This window comes from Ostrea edulis, chromosome 2 (assembly GCF_947568905.1).
Source record: "Ostrea edulis chromosome 2, xbOstEdul1.1, whole genome shotgun sequence".
NCBI lineage: Eukaryota > Metazoa > Mollusca > Bivalvia > Ostreida > Ostreidae > Ostrea > Ostrea edulis.
Genome location: NC_079165.1, coordinates 75,802,978 through 75,830,011, shown reverse-complemented (window position 1 = coordinate 75,830,011; position 27,034 = coordinate 75,802,978). Strand labels below are relative to the sequence as shown.

General features: G+C 35.2%; 2 protein-coding genes across 5 annotated transcripts in view; both read left to right on the top strand.

Annotated features, from left to right (window-relative positions):
- The window catches only part of LOC125681624 (uncharacterized), a 183,429-nt gene that overhangs the window by 83,491 nt on the left and 72,904 nt on the right, over window positions 1-27,034 (top strand). The window lies entirely within an intron of this gene.
- LOC125681623 (uncharacterized) overlaps window positions 1-27,034 on the top strand; it is a 121,988-nt gene that overhangs the window by 69,116 nt on the left and 25,838 nt on the right. For both annotated transcript variants that reach the window (XM_056153633.1, XM_056153632.1), the window contains exons 4-5: window positions 8,950-9,104; window positions 24,406-24,587. In XM_056153633.1, the coding sequence (XP_056009608.1) occupies window positions 8,950-9,104; window positions 24,406-24,587 (337 nt within the window). The remainder of the gene's footprint in view (window positions 1-8,949; window positions 9,105-24,405; window positions 24,588-27,034) is intronic.

The window sequence follows — 27,034 nt, the reverse complement described above, 5'->3', positions numbered from 1 at the left end:
CATCACAAGATATAGAACATACATCACAAGATTATCGAATACACATCACAAGATATTGAACATACACATGTACATTACACGATATTGAACATACATCACAAGATATTGAACATACATCACAAGATATTGAACATACATCACAAGATATAGAACATACATCACAAGATATTGAACATACATCACAAGATATAGAATATACATCACAAGATATAGAATATACATCACAAGATATTGAACATACATCACAAGATATTGAACATACATCACAAGATTATCGAATATAACAACGTTTTACACGTCATACAAAATAATTGCCATTCAATATGTAAATCAATCGTCTGCATTCAGAGACCCATACACACGTAAATAATCATGACGGTGCACAGACAAATTAAACCCTATTCCACATATGTGTAGTTTTCTTGGACTATGTGTGCTAAGCAGTTAGTATAATCCGTCAACATCAAAATAAACACCTGAAATAGTTTTCAAAATAGATTTACTATACCCTACCATATCTTTTTCGTTAACAAAAACATGTAAACCTAGTCCGTTTCGGAACCTACCATGAAGTCACAATGAGCTAATTCGTGGCTGTATAAGTAAACGATCGACTGCATATTTCGGGGCTGTGGTAGAATAGAAATATTTTAAATCTGTTGTTTTCGTGGATGATGCAGGATAACCTCTTTGGTCTCGAAACGTTATTTAAAATACAACAGGCTCGACTAACATTGCATAACCCACGTTTATGCAATTATTTCTAAAATGTATGTAATGTATTCTTCATATCCAGTTTAACAAACCAAAGAAATACATAATATATATTATTCTGCACCCCCCCCCCTCCCCCAGTATAAATACATTCAAGTGCGTAAACTATAGATACATGTAATGATCTCTCTCTCTCTCTCTCTCTCTCTCTCTCTCTCTCTCTCTCTCTATATATATATATATATATATATATATATTGAAAATTACAGTAATCGAAAACATAATACACTATATGAATAACAAGCAGAAAACTGCTATATTGTAAACAATGGCCTGATCTCTTGGACATTATCAGCCTCATTTCGGTAAAGTGTTTCAACTTTAAAGCTATAAGGCTCACACTTCCCAGAACAGTTCCCGGCCATTCGATTTCTGACATATTGGACAGTTTTCTACCTACATGTATTATCTGCGTCAGCACATAAGATATTCAATCAAAATAGAAACGTTTATCCACGTGTTTGTACATATCAATATTTACATTTACTCTTAATTCCTGTGATAAATTGCATTAGAGAGATTTGAAAGATATTTGCTTATAAATGCAAAGACCGAATCATTATAAATTTGTTAATGAAGTTAACTCCTGAGCTTTTGAGCACAACTGCGCAGGATGCTACCACATAGGATTTAGTGGTTCAATACTGATCCCATTGGTGCAAACATATTACATATACACATCATCTGGTTCCTATCCAGTTGAAAAAAATTTGTGTCAATTCAAATTTTGAAAGGATTTTACAGGGACTATATATTCTGTGGCGGAAGGATTCATTAATCGAAAAGTTTTAAATGTGCGTGATATTACAGTTTCTGGTTCATCTAATATATCTTCTATTTTTATATCCCTATACTCGTATTTCAGTTTTATAATTTATGATACAGTAGTTGAAACTTGGAACTAGATCAAATTTGTAATTTATTAATTTGGTTGTTATATAGTTTTTCCAATAGAACACCGATTCTTTAAAAAAGTTTTGATTAATTTACTCGACATTTTGTATAAAAATTCAATATTTGCGCCAATAATTTAAAAATTTGGTTTTTTAGTTCCATTTTAAATTTAAAGACAAGACCTTGAAAATTATCTGAAATGTTAAGAGATTGACATTACTCGTAATATGTCTTTTTAAACTCTCAAATTTGATACATGTATCATGATTTTTTTCACATATCAAGTGCAAAAAGGTCATTATATATTTCCATTACTTGTATTAAACTGTTTTTAAAAAGCTGCATTGTTAGAAGACATGATTATGTATCTATTTCATGTAATGACTGGTTTCTGTGGCTTATATTGTGTTGACACCAACGTACAAATCAAATTTAATTGAATAAATTTTAAGTGCAAAAACTTTAAAACACTAGAGCTCAAAACAAGCATTGCGACCCCAATTTTTCTTTTCAGTGCCCATCATGCGGAAGGCCGGGGTTCGAATCCCGGCCGCGACAGACCTAAGTCGTTAAAATAGGTAGTGACAGTTCCATCGCCAAACGCTCGGCATCAGATGTGAATGTCACGGGTCCTCGGAGATGACCTTAAAAACGGATGCCCCGTGTCACAGTAGGTGTGGCACGCTAAAGAACTCTCACTGCTCAATGGCCGTAAGCGCCGAGCATAGGCCTAAATTTGAAGCCCTTCACCGCTCTTGGTGACGTCTCCAGATGAATGAAAATTTTTCGAGAAGATACAATCAATCAATCAATCCTTCAACGTAGAAATGAAAAATACACATTCCAAAAAAATTGACATTAATTACTCAAACGTCAGGTTCAAATTAAAGACTAGACTTTTTGACATCATAGACAGTTGCTTCTTCAACAAATTGAAAACGCAATTATTCACATCTAGTGATCAGTCATCCAAAATATTACTTTATTAAACACCACTCTGATTCCATGAACAAGTATGAACACTGACGAACATCTCGGCCCATAGGAATAGATATTGTAATACATGTTGTAGTAAGGGTCTATACCATACCACCTCATAATAAAAGATAGGAGGGGGTATGATATAGACCCCTGCTATTATTACAGACAAAATTACCAGTTCCTGTGCTCGGCCGCACGTGTGCAGAATGAAAACATATCAAACAAACACAAGAAATTAATCCAAGAGTAGGATTTTCCAACAATTTTTCTTTCAATAATTGCACTTTAAATGTCTCGAAGTGACAACATGGCCTAATAATACCTTTAATAACTATACCTACACTGTTTACAGTTAGATTTGAAAAGATATGAACTAATTAAACCCAGTTCAGATTGTATAACTTTTTTAATAAATTGGACTACAATCACATTTTACAGCATTGGGCACTCTTTTTTACGTTATGACGTCACACTATTGTTTTCGTGGCTGTTCCGTTAATCGCTACTTTCCCAAAGAATTAGACGGGAGATTGTAAGATATGAATGAAAAATACACATATTACAAAGGGTTTCAAAAATGTAAATTATCATTTATTGAAAGACGAAGTCTCATAACTGCAACAGAATGTGCAAACAAATTATAACGCGCGTTATTCAATTTGTATGCACACACCGTTGCAGTTATAAGACTGCATCTTTTAATCAAAGTACTGAGAGTACTGAAAAGCGGTAATTTGACCTCATGAATTATGTTTGTAATGTTAATGAGAAGAAACAACCGGAGAGAAAGTTCATGCATTATTCTTATTTTCACACAACCAAATGATACATTTTCTATTTGGTAATAGTCCCATGGCGACCCATGACCCGGGTTAGAATAGGTCCTCAGTACCCCCAATCTAATTAAAATTAGATGTTAGATCCGCTCACATACTCGCTACACAAACGAGTATCTAACAACATCCTATGGAGTGTCACGTCAAAGGTCAAATTTGCAACAGCCAATCAAATTTCCCGCTTCATATCAATAGAGTATCATCCCACAAACCCATACATTGAAGAGAAAAAATGGCGGCACCCACGATCGTGACTTGTTTATTACGTGTTTTTGTTTAATTTTAAACTATGGCGACATCAGGGGATCTTTCATGTATACTTCAACAAAGAAGATATTTAAGCATACGTTCTTGTTCGTTTTTCAAAGCCTCGAGATCAAATATATTCAAAGTGGTTTTAATCGCTTCCATTTCTTCATCGGTCGCCATCTTCAATAAGTAACCACATATAGTATATAATGAGGGTTTTCATTGGATGCCGATGACACTTCCGCCTTTGAAGCGATTGGTTAATTTTTCACGCAAAATTTACCTCTGATGTTGTTAGATGTTTGTGTAGCGAGTATGTGAGCGGATCTAACATCTAATTTTAAAGGGTTTTTATCACGATTTTTAATGTAATTAAAATAAGAAGGAGTAACCTTAATAAAGCACATTTCTGCTGTTACAATGTATATTGTTTCATTACTCCCAATAATTGATACAAACATGCATTTTATCTGCATATATTCAAAGCCTACGCTTCTCAAATCGTCACTAATGAGCTATCTAGTCACGCGATACGTCATGACGTCATACGTGTCAATGTGCTGCAGCAGGTATGTATTTGTGTGTGAATAGATTCTACTGAAAGTCATAAATTATACAGAATGGATAATTAATGTTCCGACATCGATGACATCCCGTTAGTATTTAAGATTCCGCCATACATATTTGAACCTGCCGCTGAGCCAAATCTTAAAGAAATTCCCTCAGCAAACATTTATATTAGCCCAATACTACATCGACATTGACGGACTCGGACGGAGATCCCGCTCAAAGAAAGGATGGAATTTTCAACTTTTGGTATATATCTGAATGACACATTTCGTTTGCAAACATTTTGACTGTGTTCCCTTGTAGATCATAATATTTTTAAAGCATCAGAGGTCTGTATATGTAGAGTGTAACATGCATTAACCAATGATGATCTAATTAAAATCAGTTTTCTCTAACCTTTACACTGGAGAAGGTAGAGAAGATTTGCTTTTAATTAAATTGATGCATTGACCTACAATGTGTCGAAGGAAACAGTCGATTTACCGATATCGATTTAATTTATAATTTTATTTTTCAAAGGGGGGGGGGGACCGGATTTTATAATTACCAATCTGATTTAAGAGGGAGAGAGAGGGGGGGGGGATATGGGGCCAATAGTCGTAACATCTTCCTTATAATCGTCCCTCTTATTACTTTAAAAAAAATATAGGGGGTGGGGGTGGCTGTCATTCATTATATTGTTGCAATTTTTTTCTCACTACGTTGGCACGCACCGTCATTTTTAAAAAATAAAGCCGCCGTATTTTAGCATGTTTGACGATTATTAACTGACTAAATATAGACTTTTTCATACTATTTTAATCGGGGAGGGGGGAGGGAGGGGTAGACCGTGTAGTCATTTCGTACATGGTGTCAATACTCAAAATTTCAAGCGTGGAGGGGCAATATATCGTTGCATATGAAATCAAAGGTGCTTATATATAAAAAGTGTATGCTACACAGAAATTTCTGTGGTTGCCAGACCCGCGGCGACTTCAATGATTGCCTCAATACTTGGTAGGCTATAAGAGTTCTCAATTCGATTCGATATATCCCTGTGAGCTCGAAATCAAAGACAACACAGAGTCGTCCACTTTTGCTTCATACTTAGATATTTTATTGAAAGTAGGCATTAATGGAAAACTGTCAACTCAACTGTAAGACAAATGGGATGATTTAAGCTTTTCCATCGTCAACATCCCATATTTATTTAGCAATATTCTATTAGCACCTGCATATGGTGTTTATATCTCTCACCTGATTCGATACGCAAGGGCTTGTACTGCGTATGGTCAGAATTTAAATCGAGGCAAGCTACTGACAAACACGTCGAAGGTGCAGGGATTTCAACAGTCTCGATTGAAGTCAGAAGTTCGCAAATTCTATGGTCGTTATCACGAATTTGTTCGTCAATACGACATATCATTTGGTCAAATCCTGTCTGACGTGTTTCATACCGGTTGTTAGGCCGTTCTTGGCACACTGATTTTGATTACGGATAACTCCGTTTACCTGATCAGGATATAGGGCTCACTGCGGGTGTGACCGGTCGACAGGGCATGTTTACTCCTGCTAGGCACCTGATCCCACCTCTGGTGTGTCCAGTGGTCCGTGTTTGCCCATCTATGTACTTTGTATTGCTTAGAGGGGTTATGAGACTGATCACTGTTCGTTATCTTCACCTTTGATATAGAAAAATGTAATTATTACTTCAAAACTGATATAATAAAAGAGACTAACATATGTGTACACGGATTTACTTGCATGCCCTGTAGTGATTGTTTGCGATATGCGATTCGAAGAAAGCAAAGAAAAAGAGTACTCATCAACATGTGTTTATTATATTTCCTCACATTTTCTTGGAATACACCTGTAATATTTCCTCACGTAATGATTTCAGTCACATCAAACAAGAATATGTTGTCCATGTTTTAATTTCTCATATTTCCTATATACTATATCTTAAATTTATCATAAATTCTCATGAAATTCAAATGTTTTTCTCAATTTATGTTTAAAGTTTTTACTTTGAATCTCACATTTATTGCAACACAAATGTTCTGATACTTCACGAAATTCTTTGAAATATCTTACATTTTCTCAACATACTGTGTTGAACATTCAGATTCCTCGTCAATCTCAAACTTGTCTTTGTTGTTACATTGTAGCTTAAAGGGTTTTCACATTTCCCTAATACACGTAATTTGTCATAAGGATGCTAAAAGGTGATAAACACTTCAAACATTTCAGTCAAGCAATATATGATATGTTTTTCACAAATTTTTTAATATCTTGGGTTATAATTTCAAGCATGTCAACAGTTTATTAATTCACTACGTCAGAGCGTAACATGAATATGACACCTGGATTTTTTTCAAAATGGATTTTAGTCTGATTTTTATTCGCGTCCGAAACATCCTTATGTCCCAAATAAATTTTACACATATAGGACGCAGATTCTCGCGTAAGTGACAACCCTGAATTTCTAACTTGTGTTTATGATAAACGAACTATATTTCAGCACTACTGTTTATACAGTCCATGCAGAAATGAACGTGCACTACTGACACCCCCCCCCCCTCCCCCCTGCGATCGCCGATATTTATCTGCAAGGCATTGCTCAAGAGGAGCAATGTAATTTTGACCATTACGTAATGATAAACACATTGCGAACGAGGAGAAACGATGTGCAATCAATTGAAAATATGTGAAACTGTTCTACAGCCAGTTTCTAATGTGGGAAAGAGATGCATTTCTGCTTGACTCCACCGTGACTTGAAACAAACTTGCTTTACCTAAACATCTCATCATTGGGTACTAAATATGGATATGATAAATAATGATAATGGAATAAGATAATAATAATAATAAAGAAATGAATAAATAATACATTTTTAAAACAGAAATTGACTGCTAATGATGATTTTGATGCAGAAAGTAAACAGCAAAAAGTAAGTAAGAGGAAGCTAGACCGCATTCATTCTGGTGGGTTTGTTCACGTCTTTAGAGCGGAATGATCTCAGTCTATGCATAAAAATTTTCTCCTTGTTATTTCTCTCCACATCGGACCGGTGAGCTCTCATGGTCAGTAACTACTACTGTCATGTCTTCCCATTGGTATCCTACGAGTGGAGGTGTAGTAGCACGCTTCAGTTTCTGTACGTATGTGACGCAAAAGCAGATAGAACGCACTATGAAAGAGAAATTTGCACTGTCATTTTCATTCCTTTCGTCTAAAATCCACCCTCAGCATAAACATAGCGGCATTAGTCCCTTCCACATGTTGTAGGTAAATCAGTAAACTGTACTGTCCTCCACCGCAACGCGGAATGGGACATAGAAATACCGGTGTCCGTGCGTGCGTGCGTCCGTCCGTCTGTCTTTCCGTCCGTCCCACTTCGCTTTGTGGACGTAACTCCTCAGAAACCGCTCAACGGATTTCGTTCATATTTTGTAGGATTGTTAGTCACCATATGTAGTTGATCATATTACGCCGCCATTTTGATTCGACAATTTTTACAGGAGTTATGGGACTTTGCTGAATTTGTACATGTACATGTACGCTATAGGAACAATTTGTGGACGCAACTCCTCTGAAACCGCTCAATAGATTTTGTTCAAATTTTGTCAGATTGTTAGTCACCATATGTAGTTGATCATATTGCACCGTCATTTTCATTCGACAACTTTTACAGGAGTTATGGATCTTCTGTGCTTCAACTGTTTTGCGGCGGTGGGGGACATGGCTACAATCTTGTTTTAAAAAATACTTGAAACTTAATCTCTAGATCATTATAACGACCATAGAATTTGCAAAATACTTACTTTAAAACTGTATGGTCCGAATTACAATATTTTTTCCATCTCGTAAAAACGCTATTAAATCATCACACGTATGTAGTTATGAGGTTGTATGACATATCATAAATCATTTCACCTGTTTTAACCCAAATTATTTTTATTTTAAATCGATGTTTACAAATAACCGCGTCATTCTGCCATTTCAAGTGACAGTCACGTGACCAGTTCAAACTTTCAAATCATCGGTGGTCTTATCTGTGTAAAGCTGTGTATTTTGTTATAACAGTGCTGTACCATAAGTTTAATAGAAATAAAAATATCAAATACATCTTAGTAATTCATTGTTTTACGCTCTTTCAGCCTTAAAACTAGACAGTTGCATATGAGTTATACATCATGTTGGGATTCCCCTGACGCGCGTGGGTCTATTTATAGACGTCTATTATGGGATGATTTATATATGTACCCACTATATTTACTTTCTAAATAATATTCGCACTGTTTTCTTTTGCATGCAGATTTTTTCAAGCATGTAATTAAGGGAAAGTTAATAACTTTATAAAGTAATTAATCTGATTTAAAGTAATTATATACAAAAATAATACATGAACATCGGGTCATACAGCTTTAAACGAGACTGTTAATACTCCTGTAACATCAATTTGTTTATAACCTGCCTCGAATTAAAACCTGATCATACAGAGAATAAAGTCTTGCATATCGAATCAGTTGAGGGATATAAACACCATATGCAGGTGATAATTAAATATTGCTACATAAATATGAGAAGTTGACAATGGAGAAGAAGCTGAAATCATCCTGTTTCACTCGCTGATAACGTTTATTCATTATTTCGTTAATAAAGGCTGTTTAGAGAATGGCGATGTTGATTTGTATGGACTTCACAATGGAAGCACCGTGTATCTGGAGAATTCTGAGTGCAACAACAGTTTATCAGCAAATGGAAAGACACCAGTTCCTATTATGCTCCATTGTTTGAACAAAACTAAGTCGGCAGAGGTATGATATGATTTTAGTTTGAGAATAATCTTTAAGGACTACAGTGATAGATTCATGCATCAACCTGCAAATTCGACATTCATAAAAACCCTTACAAAAATACATTGCTGGATCCAGTAAATGTTCTACCTCCTATCTTTGCTCCTCATGAAAATATTAACAGCTGTGAAGGAGAAACTTCAAACTTACTCTGTGAATACATATGCCAGAAGTGGTGTAAATCAAATGTGGATTCTAAAAAATTCTAAAGAACTTTTAGTAAACTTGAAATAACAAAACTTTTCTCAAATCAACATCAAAACCTATGACTTTTCAACTCTTTACACAACCATTCCTCACGATAAATCAAAGATTAGCCCTTTTGACATCATAGATAGTTGCTTCTTAAACAAATATGGGAAACGTAAATATTTTTCTATGTAGTGATCAGTCATCCAAAAAATTGTTTGTTAGACGCGACTGATTCCACACACAAGTACTCTGAAGTTGAAATAAAAAATATGCTGGAGATCCTCATTGACAATATATTCGTGGTCTTTGGTGATCTGGGCCCATATTTACTAAAGTTCGTAGACGTAAACGTAGCGTAAATCTAGATGTAGTGTACGTTTACGTCTGGGACGGTATTCACTAACAGCCGTAGACGTAGATTTACGTCAGAAATAAGCGTAACTTTACGTGTGCTATACTAGTACACATAAGCTGACCGTAACTTAAAAATAAACAAAGCAAATGGCGACTTGTCATTTTTTATCGATAATTTCTGATAAAAGTTCATTCTGAAGGCTTCTCACATTAATCCGACACATGTACAGTTGTACTAATGCTCCCCTTTACAAATTTTAACCCACCAGACAACTTTGTTGACAAGTATTTAAGATTTATTTATAATGTCATCTTTTTAATATCAAGATGTTAAAACCATTCTAGAAATGGAAGTAATACATGTACATGTCAATATCAATAACAATATGAAAATTCATCTAAAAATTTATTTATTAACAAATATAATTACATGTACATAACTGTATGCATATACTTAATTTCTTCAACATGTATTGTAACAAATTTTATTTTGGTGAATATCAAACTTTTTTTTATTATCAAATGTCCATATGATATAAATGACTAAATAAATATATAAGATGACATCAATGTAGCAGATGGACCATCAGCATGGATTGGTCAGTGGGTAGAGTACCAGACTACGGGTCATGGGTTGGATTCTCAATCCTGGCATATATTTTTGAATCATTCCTATGCTCGTCCTTTCACACAATTATGGCAATGGAAGATGAGCATTTCTCGGTTTCACAAAAGATTTTTCAGGCCATTACAGCATTGTACGCATAGACCTAAAAAATAATAGTATTACATTGATTTAAACAACTGTCATTAGACTGCAATCAAATTTCATAAGGCTTGAAAAATACATGCAACATAATTATTAGTTAAATGAACTGTAAAATTGTGATAATACTGATTTTATTGTATATTTATCACCATATCTGGAAAGATATCAGCAAGTATCACCTACAAAATCTAATTTCAATAATTTATAACCCAAGACCCCATATTAAGAAAAAGACATGACTCGAAAAATTAACATATGCCCGTCAGTCTGTGACTGGTTAAAAGTATGGCGGACTGGCTGACATTGGCACAGCGGGTGTGACCGGTCAACAGGGGGTGCTTACTCCTCCTAGGCACCTGATCCCACCTCTGGTGTATCCAGGGGTCCGTGTTTGCCCAACTATCTATTTTGTATTGCTTGTAGGAGTTATGAGATTGATCACTGTTCGTTATCTTCACCTTGCATCTGTAGATATCAGACGAATCTGATTCGTAAATATAAATCCCACATTTAAGTGTTACAATATTGTCTGAGGCATATTGAGTTTAGTTTCATTTTAATAACATTAACGAAATATGTTTAATTATTTCTGGAAAACTCTGTTGGACTGGTAAAATTTTCTGGGGACTGGTTGAAATTATACCCCATCAGTCCGACTGGACTGGTGACATAAAAAGTTAGCTTCAAGCCCTGAAAAGATTCCAAATGACCACAATGTCAACTTTAATATTTCTTCATTACCCATTCCCCTTGTAATGAAATTGGCTTCTTTCCAAAAGATAAATAAATACTCTTTAACCAAGAATTATAAGTTTGAATTAAAGACATACACGTTTCTAAATAAAAAAAATAATTTCCCGTGACTTTTCAGGTACAATTCACCTGCATTCTATTTTGTTTCTACAAAATTTTAGGTTTGATTTAGTCTAGAGTTAACAAATTTTGATAATTCCTGGTTGTGGCAAGTAAAAATGTAAAATCTGCAGTAAGCTATATAAATGGGATTTTACTGTAGCAAAGAAGGTGAGAAAAATCTTTAACACGAGTATCGAACCTGGGACCTTTGCATTACTAGTTAGATGATATAACCACTGAGCTACTCAGGCTGACATATAAAGCATGGTAGTACTACATTATAAATTTAAAGGGGCAGATTTGCTGTGAAAGTGATGGCAACCATTTTTTCTCTCTCAAAATCTCTCAAGGCAAAGGAGTATGTATTACTGACTAATAAAAATATTTCTTTTGTAAAAGAAAAAAAAACCTAAACAACAACAACAACAAAAACCAAGAGAGACCTAATAAAACTACATTTGATAACCGCTTTAGTGTAAAGAAAAGAATTATTGGCTTGCAAGATAATAATTATCTAATCACCAAAATTACATATTCATTTGCCTGCTTTGAGATTAAAAGGTGTTTGAAATAATTGAATACTTGTGTTATTACTGAAATATATAATATAGATCAATTTTTATTGAATTCAATATTTGGTGACAAAATTACAGCTAATGCCCCTTTAAGATTATTTTGGAAATCATGCAAGAATTCTTCATATTGAGAAGATGAAAAAATAATTTCAGAGAAACATAGCGTATGTCCTTAAATTTGTTAAATCTCTATTTGCCAAAAAGGTGAAGAGACAGACAAGCACAAAACATGCAAAATAGACAAACTTTGATCATAAAAACTCATAAATTATGTTCTTATAAGTCTTTGCCTAAGGTTTTAATCATCAACAGCTGATCAATGCATTAAGAAAATCATTATATGTACCATAATTGATTTTGATTTTTTAAAACTTTGTAAGTACAGAAATGATTATGTGTACAAACAGTGGATAGTCTTACATCATATAGATATATACTGTACATCCTGAATCCCAATCCTAACCCCGAGACATCATGGAAAAACTTTCAGGAGAGGACATGAAGAGAAATGCATCTAAATCGAGGAATGCTGCTGTCTGTTGGCAATTTATTTCCTGACCACTTTTATGACCCTTTGAAAAATAAAAGAAGTCAACTAACTTGGATATCTAGTGCATGCTACATGTATAACACACTTAATTAATATCTCCAATTAATATACAGTCAGTTATTCTAAATCAAATAAATCAACATGGACTTCACACAGTTGTACAACTGTATTTGAACGCGATTTTGTTTCACAATAATATCTAAATGTTTTGCATATGAATATGCACATACGATAATTGAAATGATGCTAAAAGAGACTGCAACTGTTCTCATCTGGTATCAGGTCCATTCGCCCTATCTACCTGTTCACCCAGAGTATATATTGTTAAAAAGCGATAATAATTTTCATATTTTATAACCAATGGAGGGGCATGTACAAATCACACATTTTAGAATTAGTGTCTGTATATCATTTTTTTTTTTTTTTAGATTCATCCCCCCCTCCAATATTCTTGTTTTTCTTTTTGCAAAATGATGTGAAAGCATGTGTGTACTTGTGTACAGGTAGCTATGCTACTGCTTTGATCTTATCCCAGTCATGAAATAAAAAAATGGGATAAATAATTTTGAATTTCAATTATCATATGGTATTGTCCAAAGTTTGAAGTTACCATGTACACAAATAAGCTTGTGTCTTTTAAATGTGTAATTAGTGGGCACATATAAAATTGTAAATAACTAACACATATGTATATGTGCTCATTATTTACAAATTAAGATCCAAGCATTATAGCAGCTACATAGGTGGAGAACAAAATAGGTAAGGGACTGTGATCCAAGCAAATGTGTGTCTTGTACTGAATCTGTTTGAAGTCAATTTAACATTATTTAGGGGCCTAGTGACGAGTAGTCAGTGGTAAAACAAAGGTTATTTCTACACAAACAACTTAACTTACTTGTCATTATGCCGACTTCTTTTTGAACACGTACAGCATCGCAGATCCATGCACAAGTCAAATGCGTTAAATTTGATGAAGCTTTCATTTGAATTTGTAAACAACACTGAATAATGGTACAGTTGATCGACATGCCGTAGGCAGGCATACGTGTACGTTGAAATTCGTTGCTTTCTCACAAGGTTCTATCTGTGTTCTTTTTCGTCATAATGCGGCGGTAGCACAGGGGATTCAAAGTAGATGAGCAAATTCACACTTTTTACGCTTCGAAGTGAAAATAGCCACTGCACACGCGTAAGTGCAATCGTACATTTAAGAATTCGTAAGTTACGGTTGCGGCTACGAACGGTTTTGTGAATACCATTTTACGACTACGTAACTCTAATCTTAAGTCAGACGTAAACCCTACGTTCACGTCTACGAACTTTAGTAAATATGGGTCCTGGCGGCCGTTTCACTAACCGATCGTAGATCGTAAACGTACGATTACGTTTAAGATCATTTGACTCGCACGTATACGAGCGTTTCACGAAACCTATCGTAGTCGTAACACTTACGATTGCGATTTACGTCTGACTATTTAGAACTCTTTTCTCTATGGAGGTAAGTTTAAAATTAATCCTACCATGGAAAGAAATGTCCATTCATTATTTTCTCATGGTTTCAAACATATCCTTATCGTCTGCAGTAACCCATGCAAGTTGTCAACAAAAGTAATGGAAATTTTGAGCCCTATCTCTAGTGTAACGTTTAACAATTGATAGGATAATTTTTATTGACTTTCATGTAACTAAAAGTTTGGAAAAAATGATATAAGAAATAACATAAAAGATTTACATTTTAGAATTTTAAATTTCAAGTAAACTATGTTCAAAGGATTAAAAAAAATAAGAAAATGAAATATTGATAAAACAAAAAGATAATAAAATGAAAATAAAATTGCACACAAGTATAGGAAATTTTATCCTGCATCAAACCATGGATATATATATATATATATATATATATATATATATATATATATACATGAACTCCGGCGTTTAAACATTGTTGGAAAATACGCTATAACACTAATGACATATCTATTCACTTATTTGTATAAATTTTAAACAAATCATGGGCTCAATTTGTTCCTTAAATGACTTGAAATTTATTTTCCCCATGCGTTTGTATTATATATTATATTATATATTATAATTATATATATATATATATATATATATATATATATATATTCCGCATATGCTAACTTCCATCTTTACGTGATGATGTATATTCCAGATCATTTATTAAAAATTATTATTAATATTGCACTGCCGGTGAAGGGATGCAAAATTTAGGCCTATACTCGGCGCTTACGGCCATTGAGCAGGGAGGGATCTTTATCGTGCCACACCTGCTGTGACACGGGACCTCAGTGTTTGTAGTCTCATCCGAAGGACCGCCCCATTTAGTTGCCTCTTACGACAAGCAAGAGGTACTGAGGACCTGTTCTATCCTGGATCCCCACAGGATTGCACTTTATAACAAGGGGTCAGAACCCCAAGGATCCGATAATGACCCATCCCTTTTCTGTGTGTACATATAGGTCTAGGTTTGTATGTTTAATTTCTAACGACCTTCATAAAACTACAGAAACGTTCCACTTGCAAAATTAGGATTTTAACCCCCCTCCCATTACCAAATCATGTTATTATCGTATTTTCCTTAAAATTTGTAATGTTTATCATTCGAATGTGCATGTATTATGCAGTTAGTCAGTTGCATCAAAGGTATTGATTTGACGAGAAAAAAACTGTATACACTAACGGTGATGCAGGCACATGTAGCAATAACCACCCTCCCCATATTAGTTTTCTAACAACTGTTCTCGTTATCATTACATGCAAAGTTTGATATATGGACTACACACCCCCCTCCTCACTTTTTAAAATATGAATTCATTGCCTTTACATTTACTTCAGCAGACTGGTCACAGGGGCTAGGCCCGTTTTGGACCCGAACTCTGTGATACAATGAATTTACTATATCTGTGGTATCACAGAGCCCGGGCCCAAAACGGGTTTGACCCCTGTGAGACTGGCATTTCTGTGATTGTGCGTAACAAAGAAGGACAACTCTAATTGATTTAAGATTCGGGCTCGGACTGTACAATATTTTTGTGCAAAAGCAGACTGCAAATCATTGTGATTGTTTTCTTCCTACAAAGTATAAACAAACTCAGTCAGGTAAATACTACCACAAAATGATCTCAGGCGGGCCAGCATGGCGGCCATATTGCTCATTTACGTGCATGTAGGAGCACTTACGATAGCCCTAGACCACTCTTAGGGTTACGATCAATACTGTTCGTAAATCGCAAATCATAACTTTTAGTGAAACGGTCGTACGTGCTACGTTCACATTTAAGTCTACGTTTACGATCTACGAACGGTTAGTGAAACGGCCGGTCTTCCAAGAGTATGTTGGAAGCCCCATGGGCACGAATTATGTTCTTTTGTTAGCTGACCTGTTTTGATATTCATATGAAGCAGAATTTATTTTGAAAACGTGTACGTGAGAAGAACAATTTCTTACTGTGGCCTCTATTCGACATTTAGATACAACCTCGCATTGGGTCAAATGCTGTCTGACGTGTTTCATACCGATTGTTAAGCCGTTCTTGGCACACTGATTTTGACTGCGGAGAACTCCGTTTACCTGATCAGGATATGGGGCTCACGGCGGGTGTGACCGGCCAACAGGGGATGCTTACTCCTCCTAGGCACCTGATCCCACCTCTGGTGTATCCAGGGGTCCGTGTTTGCCCAACTATCTAATTTGTATTGCTTATAGGAGTTATGAGATTGATCACTGTTCGTTATCTTCACCTTGCACAAGCAAGAAGATTACTTGAAAATATTTCGTCGTAGTGAAATGTAACGGAATGAGCGAGACTGCCTTCCAAATAACAAACAAGAATTATTCAAACAAAAATGATTTATTTACAAAATAAAGAAAGAAAAATATTTAATTAATTTAAAAAACTGCACAAACACTAGTACACCAACTACACACATAGTAAAAATAACTAATATTCACAATGATAGAAACGAGTATTGTATATATACGTTTTAAAAAATCAAACGACAGACAACTCGGGGAAATTAAATTGCCAATAAAATGGATCTTTTGTATATTGCCATCTTCACAAGTCAAGGGTGATTGATTCGTTACCTCGCACTAATCCTTGACGTAAGTCACTATATAAAAGTTGGGCTTATCAGACCATTACGCAATCCACTATGAATAAAACATCCAATCAATCACTGCATCTTGTTATGGTGTACACCGATGCAAATGACGCGATTTCACACTTCTGTATTGATGAACACGCGCAATTGTAATATTTACACCTTGATAGTAGATCAAGTTTGGAAACCTTTTTGATTAAGACAATATTGCTTAAACGATTGAAATAGCCATAACAGTAGGTATCAATGCATGTGTTTTATTTGAATCTCTCGCTTCTCGTTGTCATGAATAGAACCGCATTCTCATTGGATCCCATTCTTCATTGTGGAAACAATCCGAACGCGCCCAACTGTTTGATAATCACTGATGTCAAGGGTTAGTACATGTACGAGGTAACGAATCAATAACCTTTGACTTGTGAAGATGGTATATTACTAAGTCACGTCAAACCGTAGTTGTTACCCCTAATCCTTCTAGGCTTTACATCCAGAGCTGAGAATGGAAGTGGGTGCCCGAGACAATATTCGTTGATATCATCACCACCATCTTCATATTCATCATCGTCATCATCACGATGGAGTCATCGTCATGATCATCATTACAATGAAATCACCATCATCGTTGTCATCATCATCACAGATATTACGCACGGTCGGCTAATCATGCCCAAGTCATAATTTTCCTAACTAGCATGCCATTCTTGAATGAATGCAGATATGCTGTAACATTCTTAATCTACACATCGGTCGTACATGGAGGCTCTGCTGGAAATGACCCGGCCTCTATTGTTCGAGCGTCACTGAAGTATTTGGAGAGTAATATGGGTAATTCTGATTTGAAGGGCGTTTTCGATATGCCATACTCGTGCTTGTTACACACCTCCCCCTATGTAAAATATGTGGGACATTTTTTTTAATGAAAACTAACAATCATTGAGTATTAGAAGCAGTATATTTTTAATATTCTGAACTTATTTGCACTTTTATCTATGTACATACCTGAACATATGTATTTTACAGCTCACTGGAGACTTGGGTAACCTGCACCTAAGTTTTCACCCCGTTTGATCGCGATCATTCTGAAGCGGATGGCTGAAGCTGAAAAGCCCAACGCATCAATCTGTCCTGTAGAATATAAAACGTGTTTGAGTACGTTTTCATACTCAAACTCAAACTCCATACTCTAAATCGTACGCATACTTAAAAGTAAAGAATATAAAACTTTTATAAAAACATTCTCATACTCAAATGGAATACATGTTCAAGATTTTTCAAGACTCAGTATGCTTTGGAGCTTGTTTTGAGTCGTACTAAAAACAAACAAGGCTGAGTGCAAGGTGAAGATAACGAACAGTGATCAATCTCATAACTCCTACAAGCAATACAAAATAGATAGCTGGGCAAACACGGACCCCTGGACACACCAGAGGTGGGATCAGGTGCCTAGGCGGAGTAAGCATCCCCTGTTGACCGGTCACATTATGGTCACGTCTGATGGTCAGATTCTAGTACGAATTCTTTTCCGGATAGATACTGATGGGATTTCTGTATTCCCCAGACAACAGCTAAACACTCCTTTTCAATAACTGCGGAAGCCTTCTCTCTTTGATGAAGTTTTCTGTTGACATATACCACAAGCATTTTTTCATCGCTCTCCATCTGAAGTAAACTGTTCCTGTTCCTTCATCTGCAGTATCAGTGCGAAGAATGAAAGTCTCATGAAAATATGGTAACATCAATACTGGTCTTTCAGATAACAAATGCTTCAAAGTGTCAAATATTCGTTGCTGACATTCAGTCCAAATAACTTTATTAGGTTGACCTTTTTAGCAAGATCAGAAAGAGGTACGATAATTACGGAAAGTATTTGGTAGGAATTTCCCGCAAAATCCTGCTACCCACCCCCACCCCCAAATAAAACCCGAACCTGTTTCTTTGTCTGAGGTACGTGAGCATTTCTGACAACTTCCAACCTTTTGTAATTTATGTTGCAAGCGTTGATTATCAACAAGATGTTACAAAAAGAAGCCATTCTGTTCGAATCTAATGAAGCACCTGGTTGGTCTGACGGTTAGCCAAGCATTTCTTAATCTTTGGAACTCGGAATTGATACAGCCCAGTTGGATTTGAAAATGCAGTCAATGGCTTGCTATCCTATTCTATTGAAATCTGCAAGTACCATTTACTCAGATCGAGCTTGGAGACAAATTTGGGAAATATGCTTTGTGGATAAGGAATCGACTTAGCGTCAAAAACTGTAACATTAAATTATTTAGTCTCCTAAAGTCGATGCAAAAGCGATTTGTTCTGTCATTCTTCTGCGCAATAACATCTAGAGCTAAATATAAGGGATGATGACGGTTCTATCACTTTCAATTGCAAGATCTTGACCATTTTTGTTATCACATTCTCTGTATGAAATGGAATTGGATACTGTTTTACACATACTGTATTGCACAGTTTCAAACGTTTGACCCTCCGTAAAATGAATGTCTTCAATAATTTTTGTTTGAACAGCGTATGGTAATAGGATTGGAAGTATGTGAGGGAACTTGCACACATTGAATGAACACCATACATTGACTCATATCTCTCAATATACTTTTTCAGCAGATTTTCACTTTTCTATTCATATTAATTGTATAGTCCATACCACCAATCTTCTTCAAAACATTGTAGAGTCATTTCCACCGCATAAGAAGTTTCTAAATTTCGTTGGAAGAAACATTGTCTTCGTGTGCCGTCTGACGATTTCGTGTTTCCTTGTTGTAATACTTGCACTGATGTTTTTTAGCCTTTTCCAAATATCCATGAGCTGTCTTGCAAGCTTGATAAGTTGACTTGACCTCCTCACCTGGAATTTCTTTAGTCCACAACTCCTTCAGAATTGTCAGGAGACCACTAACACAATGCGTATAAAGGAGATCAAACGGTGCTAAACCAAGGCTTTCTTGGGGTACTTTTCTGTAAGCGAAAAGTTATTGGTTAATGTATTTATCCCCATCCTTTGGTCTTTCAGAGCACATCCTTTTATTGGCTTTTAAGCATCTGTCCAGTGTTTCGTTGAACCGCTCCACAAGTCCATTGCACAAATGATGACGAAGTGTGGTCGTGATTCGTTTAAAGGACGAGACGGCTAATTTCCTTCACGTCTGAAGTGAATTGAGAACTTTGGTCCGTGAGCATCTCTTTTGAAGATATCAACTATCATCTCCGTTTCTATCTATTCCGGGAAGTGCAATGACCACTGGATAATGCGTGGCATAGTCAACAAGTGTCAAGATGTATCGATTTCCTTTATCGGTTGTTGGTTGGAGAGGTCCAATGATATCAACTGCAACACGTTGAAATGCCTCTGTAATTAACGAGAGAGAGAGAGAGAGAGAGAGAGAGAGAGAGAGAGAGAGAGAGAGAGAGAGAGAGACGTTAGACAAGATACAATCAATCATTGATTTGCTTCCGATACTTTCAGAGGTTTGGTGTTGATTCTTGTTTCTCAGCTCCATTAATTGTTTTGCTTGGTGAAACCTTTTGATAGCTACAGCTCAATGATTTATGTCAATGTTTTTCACAATTAAAACACTTGTCCTGATCCAGCTTGATTAGATTGCATTTACATATCGGACTGTTTTCTTGTCAAATACAGGTTTCTGTGTGACCGTTGAGGGAGAAGTTGGCCTTGCCTCCGCAAACTGATCTGCGAATCTTGCCATGTTCTGAATCGTTTTGTTTTGGGTATCCTTTCTTTCAAAAACAGTCCAAGGTCCTTCGAATTGTTCACATAGGAATAAGTCTTTCAGTTCCTCATGTTTTATTTGTCTCTAATGATCCAATCCATCGTTTAAAATAACTGGCAGAGAATTACACAACATTCTCACTTCCATCAGGTTTTGAAAATCTGAAAGCCATCCTCTGTCATATCAAAACTTTTAGGTAGAGCGTGTTTAAGTTCATTGAAGTAAAGTGCAGTCTCTGGTGAAAGTTTTGCAAACACTTCTAAAGCACTGAGTTGAGCTCCCCATCTATTGCCATTCTGAGATGTTGCATACATTTCAAATCGTTGAATGTATGCATCAATATTATCCTTCGAATCATCACATACAAGGACTATTAGACCTTTTATCGGATGCTGAGTTTCCGCGCGTTGGGGAGAGGAATCCAATCTTCTCTGAGATATATCCGTTTGAAGTTTAGCTTCAAGTTCTATTTCTTCCATCTTACGGCTGTGTTCGAGAATTGCGAACTGTTCCTTTTTATCCTCCATCTCTTTTGCATCTTCTCGTTCAGCCTGTTCTCGTTCCGTTCGATCTTTTCCATCTGTAATTGAAATTCACGTTCTTCCTTTCTCTCATGGTTTTTCACGTTCATCCCGCATTCTTGACTGTTCATCTTTGACGAGATGATGTAGATCCTCTTCTTTCAATCCCATTTTCTTACCCAGATCCAGCAGTTTGTGCATCTCCTCGATTGACTAAAATGTTCAACTCACCTCACTGAATTTGTACAAAGGATCTAAATGCTCACGACTTATCAAAATGTTGCCCTAACTTAATCAAGGCACTACCAATATACCGTACACGATCTGATTAACATCTACACTTAAATTACCACTAAAACCTAACACATTTCACTGGTATTAAACTGATGTACGTAACTTCAGTTACGTACATCTCAAGATGTCGGAAGAAGAAACGGTAATTTTTCAATTTAGATTATATCTTATCCTATCAATTATTCAGTGATATTAATTAGTCAAGTTTGTATATTTCTTTACGCTTTATCGTTCAGATTGGTAAAATCCATTTGTTTCTCCTGAATGGACGAGTTAAATTCCTGTGTAAAAACACACGTGATGTACGTAACTCATTAAGATATTTTTGGTTGATGTACATAATTTTCCTATATGATTTACGTAACTGTGCAATGCACTCGTAGTTCGACAAACCCTAAAGCTTGCTTTCTAAGCAGCTAAACAAGCAGAGAAGTAATGTACATACTTTGTGGCAGAGAAAGAATGCCATTAGCGATAAAAAAAAAAAAAGCCCACCTCATTCTATGGCCTCTTGAGATATTTGATACGAACAGATGCTGCACACAGGGGAAAAAAAAGGGGGGGGGGTATTACTCCAAATTTTTTACCATTTAAAGACTATGCCTATTCTTGGGAGGACAATTTTTAACTTTTGTGTCTTTTGGAGGTCCAACAAAACCGTAGTATTTCTGTCGGGGGGGGGGGGGGGGTTAGGGGGTATTAAAGGAGAAATTTACATTATTATCATTAACTTGTATGAATGTTTCACAAGCTTAGAAGATCTTGATTTTAAGATGTTTTATATTTTTCAGGTTATGTAAATTTTCAGTAATTTATTATTATTTTTTTTTTTGGGGGGGGGGAGGGGGGTGGTTAAAATGTGCATAGATATTTGGGGGGTGTTTTTACCAGGTATTTCTTTAAGATACGTTGACAAACATGATTTGTTTGGTATTATTTTGCTGCAATACTACGTAGACTCAATTATTTTGCTAAAATTAACTCTCCTGGAAATTTTTCATGAGCTCCAGAGTCTGTTTTATCCGAGTACAATTAATACCAATTAATTACCGTCAATATATTATTTTGATATAATTTCACGCGTTCTTATATGTATATGCATGACATACATAAGTGTTGTAACACGTCGAAATTTTCATATTTCTTCATATAGAATTACATTTTTTTCAACAACAAAAATCATTCGATTTTTGTGAAAATTCTTATTGTGAAATTCAGAAATATATTTAATTTCACTGTTTAATGTTGAAATATTTTCATTACTAAGGTTATGCCAATTTAATTTTCGAATTTTTGGATTTTTTATGGCAAAAAAGGGGCGAGCAAGCGAATTTTTTCATTTTTATTTTTATTCAAACTGAAATTCCTAAATCTTCCTAAAAGAGTTCAAATTGAAAGTTTGATTTGATGGCATGTTGGTAGCGTTATTTAACATGTGATTTTTATTGATGAAGGCATACTATCGGGCTTTTTGAATGAAGAAATGAATAAAAATTTAATGGAGATCTTTTGAGTTACGTACATCTTTAATGTTCAAATCGGAAAGTTACGTACATCATATTGTGAAAGTTACATACATCAATCTACGTATTTCAAATACCGATTGCAGCCAATTCGGGACAGTATCATGAAGACTTTGGGTACAATTGTGAACTATTGATATAAATAAACATCATCTTCCTTGAAGTGTATTTCACTTTGCTTTCTAAAAGACAAAAACATCGCTATTCAAATTTAACTGTTTCTTCTTGGAACCGCCATCTTGGGATGTACGTAACTGCAGTTACGTAGATCAGTTTAATACCAGTGACATTTACCTTAACCTTAGAAACCCTTCGCAATGGAAACTATCTTCTTTGATTAGGAAAGAGTCTGTAATCCCACCGCGGTCACCAAATTGTAAACGAGATGAGCGAGGCTACCTTCCAAATACCATACGAGAATTTTTCAAATAAATCACACACCTAAAAATTACGAATATTCACAACAATAGGAAAACAGTACTTATCATATATACATGTACATAAAATATCAAACAAAAGAAAACCCGGGAAATCAAATTACCAATAATCGTTGTGGTATCAACAGCAGTTTGGTATCAACTTGGGTATACGGATAAGGAGTTCCCCCTAACCAATGAAAGGTGAAGATAACGAACAGTGATCAATCTCATCACTCCTATAAGCAATACAAAATAGATAGTTGGGCAAACACGGACCCTTGGACACACCAGGGGTCGGATTAGGTACCTAGGAGGAGTAAGAATTCCCTGTCGACCGGTCAAACCCGCCGTGAGCCCTATATTTTGATCAGGTAAACGTAGTTATCCGTAGTCAAAATTAGTGTCATTCAATAGGCTCTAGTTCTATTCAATAAAACCAAAATCTATATTGATTTTCAATCTTCAACTTTTATCGATGACTATGATTAAGATATATATAAAACTATCTAAAAAGCATATTTTTACAATAAAATATTTTTTTCAGATTTAAAGCTGATATTACTTTAATATTGAATATCATATTGATTAACATGTTACCGAGTTTTGTGTTAATATCTCAATCCTTTTTGCCAAAAGGTCAAGGTATCTCGGTTCCGACGCATTTGTATATCATTGACACATATTGCAATCCTTGTCATGCACACTGTTCAAAATAACTCTCAAAATCAATCTAGCTGTTTTAAAGGGACTGGTTCACGTTGTTCGAAAGAAATATTTTTCATTCGATGTTGACAACTAAACTTTGGACCGTCAGAATGCAAAGATAAGAGTAATATTTTAGCTTTGATTCTGTCTTTTTATGTAAACAAACAAACCAGTGAAACGTTAATTTTGTAATTCAAAGCATCTTCATTTTGTACAATCACAAATTTAAACTTTTAAATGACACATTTTACCTAAAGTATGCTTGAGATGTGATATATATAATAAACTTGGATCAATATCCATTTATTTTGAATACTTCGTAAACAATAAAACACCCCAACCTTTGTTTTCAAAACAAATAATAAATTCTCTATAATGCGTTTCTGTCATGTTGAATAACTTAATTTTTTTGTGAAACCTTCTAAACATATCAGACTGTAGATTTTGATCATTTATAGTGAAAAACAAAATTTGGGAGGAAATCGTGAATCGGTCCCTTTAAGTATAATTGTGAATGAATCGTCCCTTCTGCAGGACACAGTGATAGCTTACAGTAGTCTGAAGTGCACTTTTGTTGATGATGAAAAAATCAAAATAATGATATTTTGGAACTATTTCTTCACGAAATTCTATTATTCAGAATATGTCAATTACAACTATAAATATCATCGTCTACGATCCAATCTTTGATACAACAACAAAGGAAACGTCACCAGAACCTGATATCATAGGAGGTATTGGTGCTCACATATTTACCATTGTGTGTAATGAAATTCCTAAGGACGGAGTCAACAAGACTGTTGCACATGTATTCCAAGGAACGTAAGTTTCACATCATTCTCATAAAATACAGATAATTTATCATCCAGGTTATTTCTATACACTAATTCAAAGATTTTGAAATGGTAGGTGTGTTTATTCGTACATGTACTGTTAACAAACACGTATTAAATGAATTAACTAGCTCCAATGTTCCAGAATTTCACAAACTCAAATATACACTTGGGCTTCCTCGGGGGTTACCCATGAATGTAATCCATATCAAAGTAGATCATTTACAAATTACCCGGGTTGACACTAATGGGAAAGTAATTATGATATACGAAATCAGGTACTGGTAATTCTTGCAAACTTTCTCGGGTTAACACAATCAGGAAGTGACTATGAATTTGGAAAATCCGGTATAATCGTGTTGCTTAGGGAATCAAAGAAAGACCATCTTACCTGTAGTTCATTTATGAAATAAATTTCATTTTTGAAATATACACGAGGGTATGAACCTGGACGCTTCACGTCTGCATACTTCATGAAACACATCTCGTATATGTTTCAAAAATGAAATTTATTCTGATATTTACATTCTACATTAATTTCTGTAGAAATTCCCAGCCGTTGAAATAGACGAACTATATTAATCACGATTCGTACACACATTGTTTACAACTGCAATGCATCCATGAGGAAATGACTAAGTGTATCAAAGACGAAATGCATTCGGAATAATTGATTGATTGTATATTGTTTAACCCCACCCCCACCCCTTGAGAATATTTCACTCATATGAAGACGGCACCATTACCAATGAAGGGCTGCAAAATTAAGGTCTATGCTCGGCGCTTACGGCCTTAGAGGAGAGAGGGATCTTTATCGTGCCACACCTGCTGTGACACGGGACCTTGGTTTTTACGGTCTCACTCAACCGAAGGACCGTCCCATTCAGTCGCCTCTTACGACAAGCAAGGAGTACTGGGGACCTATCCTAATCCGCATTTTCACGGGTTCACATTCGAAATGTAATTATATATATATATATATATATATATATATATATATATATATATACTGTACATACAATTTGCACCCATTCCATAGGACCTACAGGTCAATTTATATAATTGAAATATCCATACATGAAATAGGATATCTCAGTAAGGATAATGAATAGATAATTATATTTTGGATTTACAAATACAAATATTTATTGGCACAAACACAATTACAATAACTGGCAAAGGCCCATTGAACATTATTACATAATGTTTACATAGTTTTCATGTAGTCGAAAGTAATTGACTTCTGTATTCAAAACAGTATCTAATGAATTTCACAGTAATTTTTAAAACTTTATGTATATCACTGTTAAAATATATTTGTAACATGTATCTTTCATTGTCCAGAGTAATATTTTTCTGTGTTATATTATACATGTTTCTGAGGTAAGTGTTTCTTAGTTTAGAATAAGATTTACATTGAAAAAGAAAATGAATTTCATCCTCGATCACACCAGTATTGCAAGCATTGCAAAATCTTTCATTCATTGATGTGGAATTATATCTACCACTTTCTACTGCAATTTTATGTGCACTTAATCTAATTCTACTAAGAGAGGATCTCGCAGATCTTTTTCTTAGTAAATCAACTTATGGACTTCTTTTTCTTTTGTATAAATTTTTATAAAATTCAAGGGTTTTTTTTAACCAAAGATTTTGATATTGCTCCTTGGTGCACTGGTCAATGATTCTTTGTTTTATGTTTGGTAAAAGGTGTTGAATTGAATCTTTATATTCTGTAATGTTTGAAAATCCCAGATTATCTAGAATAGATAATATTTTCCTGGTCCAAGTATTGTAATCACTTGTGGATTGGTAACGTTTAATAGGACAGAGAATCAGACGTTATCAGATGATTCCAATATTTAATACTTGAGAATGAAATTTTGGACCAAAGTGGTAGTCTATCAAGTTCTGCAAGACAACCAGCATTGGATGTTTTGCAGTGCACTCCGAGGATGTCTTTAATAAATTTTAAGTGAATTTTTTCAATATAACAACTTAACTATCTTTATCAATCTGTTCCACGTCCTGAACATAGTTCAGCCAACGCCGTTGAGTATATGGGAGTCATCCGACTTCGTCATGTAAAGCAAGAATATGGATAAATCTGTGCAATCCTAAGAAATAACCCATACTCCAGAACAATATTCCAGTACACGTATTACACAAGAGTTAGATAACGATTCTCAAGTTTTAAAACCTATTTCTTTGATTGATTGAAATTCAATATTATTTAACGTCCCTTTCGAGAATATTTCAAACATATGGAGAGGTCACCACTGCTGGTGAAGGACAGCAAAATCTAGGCCTATGTTCGGCGCTTACCGGTATGCCCTTTGAGCAGGGAAGGATCTTAATTATGCCACACCTGCTATGACACGGGACCTCGGTTTTTACGGTCTCATCCGAAGGACCACCTCCATTTAGTCGCCTCTT